The 9,628-nt window shown below is 43.0% G+C and overlaps 1 protein-coding gene across 2 annotated transcripts; it reads left to right on the plus strand.

Annotated features, from left to right (window-relative positions):
* The first annotated feature begins 738 nt into the window (after positions 1 to 738).
* On the plus strand, positions 739 to 1,907 carry LOC147985414 (uncharacterized). Of its 2 annotated transcripts, none has more exons than XM_087544077.1 (3): positions 739 to 1,025; positions 1,126 to 1,396; positions 1,592 to 1,907. In XM_087544077.1, the coding sequence occupies exons 1-3, from the start codon at positions 956 to 958 to the stop codon at positions 1,797 to 1,799; spliced, it is 549 nt and encodes a 182-aa protein (XP_087400203.1). In that variant the 5' UTR covers positions 739 to 955; the 3' UTR covers positions 1,800 to 1,907. The 2 variants fall into 2 exon arrangements, with proteins under 2 accessions (XP_087400203.1, XP_087400204.1); XM_087544078.1 differs by having other exon boundaries at positions 1,126 to 1,391.
* The last annotated feature ends 7,721 nt before the right edge of the window (positions 1,908 to 9,628 follow it).

Here is a 9,628-nt window from a genome sequence, read left to right on the forward strand (position 1 = left end):
CGGTCGCCTGCAAGTCCTTCCGCGACCTCATCGCTGACAGCTACTTCCGCCGGCAACACCGCAAACGCCACACCTCGCCCCTCCTGGGCTTTGTCGACAAATTCGGCGACTTCCACCGCGCCATCTCGTCGCACCCCTCCGCGCCGGCAGCCAAGCCCGTCGACAACGCCTGCGACTTCTCCTTCTCCTTCCCCCCGAGGACGGAGAGCATCATCTATGGTGTCGTGGATATCCGCGAGGGTCGCGTCATCCTCGCCACAGTGAATGAGGTGTTTGGTGAGGAGTACGTGGTGTGCTACCCCTTGCACCGCACGTATGTGGTTCTCCCCAAACTCACCGACGCTGTGACATCCAAAAGAAACATTTTCTTAGCCCCACCGATGCCGGAAACTGTTGTTGACAAGGATGGGTAGACAGCCTTCAGAGTGATTAGGATGGCGCCGAGAGGAGACCATTTTGATACCCATGTCTTCTCTTCCTGGACTTGTCAGTGGGAAGCCCGTCCATCTGTAATCTGGAGGGGTCTTGTTGGCTCCCATTTGTTTACTCTGCCAGGGATGGTTAACCACTGCCGTGCACAATATGCTCACGGCCGCTTCTACTTCATATCTAATATCAATAGATGGGAAACACTGGTTCTTGACCCCATGACAATGGATTTTTCTACTGTTGATGGCCCCCCGTGGACAGAGTTTGTGATGAAGACATATGTATCGTGGAGGCAGATGAAGGCAGTCTCGGGATGTTTCTAACGTACCAAGACTATGACACAAGCAAGATCATTTATTGGCAAAGTGAAGGTGATATTTCCGGACCATGGCGGGAAGAGAAAAGAATTGCTGTAGGTGACATGTGCAGAGTTTTTTCTTCCGAAGGGAGACATGTATTTGGATATGATACTATTGCATGTTTCTGATTGGCTGCCAAAGCATTGGAGCTCGAGAGGGTATGTTACATGATTCTGGATGAGGCGTACCCATATAGCAATCTTCCACTACCGTACGCATTACCCACCGTGGCATCAGGTCAGCTTCATAGTAATTCATACTAGTAAGCTTCATAATGTATCCTAGTTACCTCCTTTCCATTCTTGTCTAAAGACTTCCTGTTTGTTCTTTGTTCCAGGCCCCAAAGAGACGCAGCAGACCAGAACGATTGTTGAGGAGATGGAGGACGCTCAGGAGATGGAGGACGACGAGTACCCATTCCAGGACCTTGCAGTGGATTTTCAGTTACTAGAAGAGGAGAACGACAACGACGACGACTTCTTGTCAGAGCCTACAGTGACTTTTGAGTTAACAGTCGAGGAGACAAAGAAGCAGGTGGCCGCCTCCATTGGACACTCGAATGTCTGGAACTCGCACCCAAATAACTACGGCTCCGGATCCATGGTTTGGTTATAATCCCCTCTCTCTAGCACCTACATACCGTGCCCTGTCTTAGATTGGTAGTAAGAGGCGGTTTCTCTATGTACGTGTAGATCCGCGGTGCAAGCTGGTCGCTTATCTTGTGTTTGAGATTCAAGATTTACGTGCCTTGTATTATTTGATGAGTTTGTGACGAGTTGCGGCTTGGGTTTTTGTTGTTGCAGCCGTGTCTGTGGCAACTCACATGGCCTGATCCGCAAGTACGGGCTGATGTGCTGCAGGCAGTGTTTCCGCAGCAACGCAAGGACATTGGCTTCATCAAGGTATGCGGCAGCCACACCGTTGGTGGATTTCCTGAATCCCATGCCTGAATTTTATATCGGCCGAGCGATAGTTTATGTCACTCCATGCTTGCTTTGCAATGTTACATGATTTGTCAACAAGGCTTCTCTGTATGGTGAACTAGTTTAATTTGTTGTAGACCACCACCAGGTAAGGTAGCATGGACTATTACGTAATGTTTGATATGGCATACAAGGGATCGTTCAAATTGTTTTCAAATAATTCACAAATCTAATAAATAGAGCGCATACATTGGTTCTTAAAACTTTCGCGGCCATTGTAGTCTTGGCGCTTACCGGGTGTGGTGGTTAAGAAAACTGTTCTTGTGTTGTGCCTGCAAGGCGCAAGTTCCAGTCCTTGTAGCCACACTTTTTTGCGTGATTTTTTCGCGAGGCATTTTTACTTCTACTGCACGTGGTGGGCCGGCCCATGAGGTGCGGCGCGTGGGCGCCATCTACATGTTCGGGCGCTTAAGGCATGATACATCTCCAACGGATCTATAATTGTTGATTGCTCCATGCTATATTATCTACTGGTTTAGACATTATTGGGCTTTATTATCCACTTTTATATTATTTTTGGGACTAACCTATTAAGCGGAGGCCTAGCCCAGAATTGCTGTTTTTTTGCCTATTTTAGAGTTTCAAAGAAAAGGAATATCAAACGGAGTCCAAACGGAATGAAACCTTCGGGAACGTGATTTTCTCACCGAACATGATCCAGGAGACTTGGACCCTACGTCAAGAAAAAAAGGAGGAGGCCACGAGGCAGGGGGCACGCCTACCCCCCCAGGCGCGCCCTCCACCCTCGTGGGCCCCCTGTTGCTCCACCGATGTACTCCTTCCTCCTATATATACCTATGTACCCCCAAACGATCAGATACGGAGCCAAAACCCTAATTCCACCGTCGTAACTTCCTGTATCCACGAGATCCCATCTTGGGGCCTGTTCCGGAGCTTCGCCGGAGGGGGTATCCATCACGAAGGTCTTCTACATCAACACCATAGCCTCTCCGATGAAGTGTGAGTAGTTTACCTCAGACCTTCGGGTCCATAGTTATTAGCTAGATGGCTTCCTCTCTTTTTTTGGATCTCAATACAATGTTCTCCCCCTCTCTCATGGAGATCTATTCGATGTAATCTTCTTTTTGCGGTGTGTTTGTTGAGACTGATGAATTGTGTGTTTATGATCAAGATTATCTATGAACAATATTTGAATCTTCTCTGAATTCTTTTATGTATGATTGGTTATCTTTGCAAGTCTCTTCGAATTATCAGTTTGGTTTGGCCTACTAGATTGATCTTTCTTGCAATGGAAGAAGTGCTTAGCTTTGGGTTCAATCTTGTGGTGTCCTTTCCCACTGACAGTAGGGGCAGGAAGGCACGTATTGTATTGTTGCCATCGAGGATAACAAGATGGTTTTTTTTATCATATTGCATGAAGTTATCCCTCTACATCATGTCATCTTGCTTAAGGCGTTACTTTGTTTTCATGAACTTAATACTCTAGATGCATGCTGGATAGCGGTCGATGAGTGGAGTAATAGTAGTAGTTGCAGGAAGGAGTCGGTCTAGTTGTCTCGGACGTGATGCCTATATACATGATCATACCTAGATATTCTCATAACTATGCTCAATTCTGTCAATTGCTCAACAGTAATTCGTTCACCCATCGTAAAATACTTATGCTCTTGAGAGAAGCTACTAGTGAAAGCTATGGCCCCCGGGTCTATCTTCATCATATTAATCTTTCAATACTTAGTTATTTCCTTTGCTTTTATTTTACTTTGCATCTTTACCACAAAAATTCCAAAAATATTATCTTATCATATCTATCAGATCTCACTCTCGTAAGTGACCGTGAAGGGATTGACAACCCCTTATCGCGTTGGTTGCGAGGAGTTATTTGTTTTGTGCAGGTACTAGGGACGCACGCTCAACCTCCTACTGGATTGATACCTTGGTTCTTAAAAACTGAGGGAAATACTTACGCTACTTTGCTGCATCGTCCTTTCCTCTTCGGAGAAATTGAACGCAGTGCTCAAGAGGTAGCAACAAGAATTTCTGGCGCCGTTTCCGGGGAGTTTCGCGCAAGTCAAGATCTGACTGCCGACAATGAGCCATTTCTGGCGCCGTTGCCGGGGAGTCTATGCAAAAAGTCAACATACCAAGTACCCATCACAACCCTTATCTCCCGCATTACATTATTTGCCATTTGCCTCTCATTTTCCTCTCCCCCACTTCACCCTTGCCGTTTTATTCGCCCTCTCTTCTCGCTCGCCTTTCTTCCGCCATGTCTGAATCAAAAAGGGTTGGGGGTTCTCTCCAAAGTTTTAGTACTTTAGACAACCCTTCTATCCTCGCTAAGCTCATAAATAAGGATACTATGGAAAAACCTACCAGAGTTATATACTTGATGAATCTTTGAAAGATGCTTGGTATAGACTATTAAGGATGAGGGCTAGCTATGTGCCTCAATACCAAATTGATGTTTACTTAAAAAGGTTTTATATTGCCCTTCCTTCTTCTTTTAAGCATGTCTTAGATTGTATATTTGAAGAAGGCTTTCTTGAAGGGGATGTCGTAGACACTTATGAAAAAAAATGAAAACCATATTTGGCCACCCCATGAATGAGAAAGTTGAATCTACATCTCTTTTGCTCTCTTACCAAAACGAATCTATTAAAGAGATAAAGGCTAGCCTAGATACAAATTTTCGTAACATACTTAATATTTCCTCTACCATTAATAGCCACATGCTTTATCAAAATAGAAGGATTAATTCTATAGATAGCAATTTTGCTCTTTTCTTTCCTAATGCCAAAGATGGCAATACTTAGATCTATCCTTGCTTTTTATGCCTAGCTAGGGGCGTTAAACGATAGCGCTTGTTGGGAGGCAACCCAATTTTATTTTTATTTCTTGCTTTTTGCTTCTGTTTAGTAATAAATTATTTACCTAGCCTCTGTTTTGGTTGTGTTTTTGTGTTTAATTAGTGTTTGTGCCAAGTAGAACCGTTGGGAAGACTTGGGGAAAGTCTTAATATCTTGCTGTAAAAAAACAGAAACTTTAGCGCTCACAAGAACTGCTGCCATTTTTATTTGGAAAGTGCTATTTAGATAATTATTTTTGCAGATGATTAATAGATAAATTCCTCACGTCCACCAATTTATTTTAGAATTTTTGGGGTTCCAGATCTTGCGCTAGCTACAGATTACTACACACTGTTCTGTTTTTGACAGATTCTGTTTTTCGTGTGTTGTTTGCTTATTTTGGTGAATCTATGGCTAGTAAAATAGTTTATAAACCATAGAGAAGTTGGAATAAAGTAGGTTTAACACCAATATAAATAAAGAATGATTTCATTACAGTACCTTGAAGTGGTCTTTTGTTTTCTTTCGCTAACGGAGCTCACGAGATTTTCTACTTTAAGTTTTGTGTTGTGAAGTTTTCAAGTTTTGGGTAAAGATTTGATGGATTATGGAACAATGAGTTGCAAGAGCCTAAGCTTGGGGATGCCCATGGAACCCCCAAGATAGTCTAAGGACACCTAAAAGCCAAAGCTTGGGGATTCCCCGGAAGACATCCCCTCCTTCGTCTACTTCTATCGGTAACTTTACTTGGAGCTATATTTTTATTCACCACATGATATGTGTTTTGCTTGGAGTGTCTTGTATTATTTGAGTCTTTATTTGCTAGTTTACCACAATCATCCTTGCTGTACACACCTTTTGAGATATCCATACATGATTTGGAATTTGTTAGAATACTCTATGTGCTTCGCTTATATCATTTGAGTTATATAGTTTTGCTCTAGTACTTCACTTATATCTTTTAGAGCACGGTGGTGGATTTGTTTTATAGAAAATATTGATCTCTCATGCTTCACTTAGATTATTTTGAGAGTCTTAAATAGCATGGTAATTTGCTTAAAAATCCTTATATGCTAGGTATACAAGATTAATAATAAAATTCTCTTATGAGTGTGTTGAATGCTATGAGAAGTTTGATGCTTGATAATTGTTTTGAGATATGAAGATGGTGATATTAAAGTTGTGCTAGTTGAGTAGTTGTGAATTTTTGAAATACTTGTGTTAAAGTTTGTGATTCCCGTAGCATGAACGTATGGTGAACCGTTATGTGATGAAATCGAAGAATGATTTATTTATTTATTGTCTTCCTTATGAGTGGCGATCGGGGACGAGCGATGGTCTTTTCCTACCAATCTATCCCCCTAGGAGCATGCGCGTAATACTTTGCTTTGATAACTTGTAGATTTTTTCAATAAGTATATGAGTTCTTTATGACTAATGTTGAGTCCATGGATTATACGCACATTTCTTCCTTCCACCATTGCTAGCCTCTCTAATACCGCGCACCTTCGCCGGTATCATACACCCACCATATACCTTCCTCAAAACATCCACCATACCTACCTATTATGGCATTTCCATAGCCATTCCGAGATATATTGCCATGCAACTTTCCACTGTTCCATTTATTATGACACACTCCATCATTGTCATATTGCTTAGCATGATCATGTAGTTGACATCGTATTTGTGGCAAAGCCACCGTTCATAATTCTTTCATACATGTCACTCTTGATTCATTGCATATCCCGGTACACCGCCGGAGGCATTCATATAGAGTCATATTTTGTTCTAAGTATCAAGTTGTAATTGTTGAGTTGTAAGAAAATAAAAGTGTGATGATCATCATTATTAGAGCATTGTCCCAACTGAGGAAAGGATGATGGAGACTATGATTCCCCCACAAGTCGGGATGAGACTCCGGACAAAAAATAAAAAAGAAAGAAAGAAAAAGGCCATAAAAAAGAGAAAAGGCCCAAATAAAAAAATATAAATGAGAGAAAAAGAGATAATGGACAATGCTACTATCCTTTTACCACACTTGTGCTTCAAAGTAGCACCATGATAATTATGATAGAGAGTCTCTCATTTCGTCACTTTCATATACTAGTGGGAATTTTTCATTATAGAACTTGACTTGTATATTCCAATGATGGGCTTCCTCAAAATGCCCTAGGTCTTCATGAGAAAGCAAGTTGGTTGCACACCCACTTAGTTTCTTTTTGAGCTTTCATATACTTATAGCTCTAGTGCATCCGTTGCATGGAAATCCCTACTCACTCACATTGATATCTATTGATGTGCATCTCCATAGCCCGTTGATACGCCTAGTTGATGTGAGACTATCTTCTCCCTTTTTGTCTTCTCCACAACTACCATTCTATTCCACCTATAGTGCTATATCCATGGCTCACGCTCATGTAGTGCGTGAAGATTGAAAAAGTTTGAGAATGTCAAAAGTATGAAACAATTGCTTGGCTTGTCATCGGGGTTGTGCATGATTTAAATACTTTGTGTGGTGAAGATAGAGCATAGCCGGACTATATGATTTTGTAGGGATAACTTTCTTTGGCCATGTTATTTTGAGAAGACATGATTGCTTTGTTAGTATGCTTGAAGTATTATTATTTTTATGTCAATATGAACTTTTATCTTGAATCTTTCGGATCTGAATAGTCATACCACAATTAAGAAGAATTACATTAAAATTATGCCAAGTAGCATTCCACATCAAAAATTCTATTTTTATCATTTACCTACTCAAGGACGAGCAGGAATTAAGCTTGGGGATGCTTGATACGTCTCCAACGTATCTATAATTTTTGATTGCTCCATGCTATATTATCTACTGTTTTGGACATTATTGGGCTTTATTATCCACTTTTATATTATTTTTGGGACTAACCTATTAACCAGAGGCCCAGCCCAGAATTGCTGTTTTTTTGCCTATTTTAGGGTTTCGAAGAAAAGGAATATCAAACGGAGTCCAAACGGAATGAAACCTTCGGGAACGTGATTTTCTCACTGAACATGATCCAGGAGACTTGGACCCTACGTCAAGAAACAAAGGAGGAGGCCACGAGGCAGGGGGCACGCCTACCCCCCCAGGCGCGCCCTCCACCCTCGTGGGCCCCCTGTTGCTCCACCGATGTACTCCTTCCTCCTATATATACCTATGTACCCCCAAACGATCAGATACGGAGCCAAAACCCTAATTCCACCGTCGTAACTTCCTGTATCCACGAGATCCCATCTTGGGGCCTATTCCGGAGCTTCGCCGGAGGGGGTATCCATCACGAAGGTCTTCTACATCAACACCATAGCCTCTCCGATGAAGTGTGAGTAGTTTACCTCAGACCTTCGGGTCCATAGTTATTAGCTAGATGGCTTCCTCTCTTTTTTTGGATCTCAATACAATGTTCTCCCCCTCTCTCATGGAGATCTATTCGATGTAATCTTCTTTTTGCGGTGTGTTTGTTGAGACTGATGAATTGTGTGTTTATGATCAAGATTATCTATGAACAATATTTGAATCTTCTCTGAATTCTTTTATGTATGATTGGTTATCTTTGCAAGTCTCCTCAAACTATCAGTTTGGTTTGGCCTACTAGATTGATCTTTCTTGCAACGGGAGTAGTGCTTAGCTTTGGGTTCAATCTTGCGGTGTCCTTTCCCAGTGACAGTAGGGGCAGCAAGGCACGTATTGTATTGTTGCCATCGAGGATAACAAGATGGGGTTTTTATCATATTGCATTAATTTATCCCTCTACATCATGTCATCTTGCTTAAGGCGTTACTCTGTTTTCATGAACTTAATACTCTAGATGCATGCTGGATAGCGGTCGATGAGTGGAGTAATAGTAGTAGATGCAGGCAGGAGTCAGTCTACTTGTCTCGGACGTGATGCCTATATACATGATCATACCTAGATATTCTCATAATTATGCTCAATTCTGTCAATTGCTCAACAGTAATTCGTTCACCCACCGTAAAGTACTTATGCTCTTGAGAGAAGCCACTAGTGAAACCTATGGCCCCAGGGTCTATCTTCATCATATTAATCTTCCAATACTTAGTTATTTCCTTTGCTTTTTTACTTTGCTTTTATTTTACTTTGCATCTTTACCACAAAAATACCAAAAATATTACCTTATCATATCTATCAGATCTCACTCTCGTAAGTGACCGTGAAGGGATTGACAACCCCTTATCGCGTTGGTTGCGAGGAGTTATTTGTTTTGTGCAGGTACTAGGGACGCGCGCGCAACCTCCTACTGGATTGATACCTTGGTTCTCAAAAACTGAGGGAAATACTTACACTACTTTGCTGCATCATCCTTTCCTCTTCAGGAAAATCCAACGCAGTGCTCAAGAGGTAGCAAGGCACCGAAGAGGAGCTCTCCAAATTCTAAAAAAATAAAAAAGGAGCTCTCCACAAATAGAGGGAGAGAGATTAAATGTGTTTTCCTTATGGGCCAAACGGGTATATTGAGGCCCATTTAGACAGCCATATGACTCTACACAAACCCTAAAATTACGCGTGCTCTGCTCATTCCCCCTCCCCCCACACCACACTACGTCGCTGCCGCAAACCACCTCTCCACATCCTCCACGCCGGACAGCCTAGGTCGCACAGGAGATGGACAAGCTGCCGGCGCAAATGCTAGGGAGCATCTTCCTCTTCCTCCCGACCCATCCGACCTAGGCCGCACCTCGGTCGCCTGCAAGTCCTTCCGCGACCTCATCGCTGACAGATACTTCCGCCGGCAACACCGCAAATGCCACACCTCGCCCCTCTTGGGCTTTGTCGGCAAATTCGGCGACTTCCACCGCGCCATCTCGCCACACCCCTCCGCGCCGGCAGCTAAGGCCGTCGACAACGCCCGCGACTTCTCCTTCTCCTTCCTCCCTAGGACGGAGAGCATCATCTATGACGTCGTGGACATCCGCGAGGGTCGCGTCCTCCTCGCCACAGTGAATGAGGTGTTTGGTGAGGAGTACGTGGTGTGCGACCCCTTGCACCGCACGTATGTGGTTCTCCCCAAAC

Source organism: Triticum urartu, chromosome 2A (assembly GCF_056163025.1).
Source record: "Triticum urartu cultivar PI428250 chromosome 2A, HENAU_Tu73, whole genome shotgun sequence".
NCBI classification, from domain to species: domain Eukaryota; kingdom Viridiplantae; phylum Streptophyta; class Magnoliopsida; order Poales; family Poaceae; genus Triticum; species Triticum urartu.

Excerpts from the sequence above, each read along its gene's own strand:
- LOC147985414 (XM_087544077.1), top strand. The coding sequence starts at position 956 with ATGATTCTGGATGAGGCGTACCCATATAGCAATCTTCCACTACCGTAC. Across the intron at positions 1,026-1,125 it reads ATTACCCACCGTGGCATCAG|GCCCCAAAGAGACGCAGCAG; the intron begins GTCAGCTTCATA and ends TCTTTGTTCCAG. Across the intron at positions 1,397-1,591 it reads GGCTCCGGATCCATGGTTTG|CCGTGTCTGTGGCAACTCAC; the intron begins GTTATAATCCCC and ends TTGTTGTTGCAG.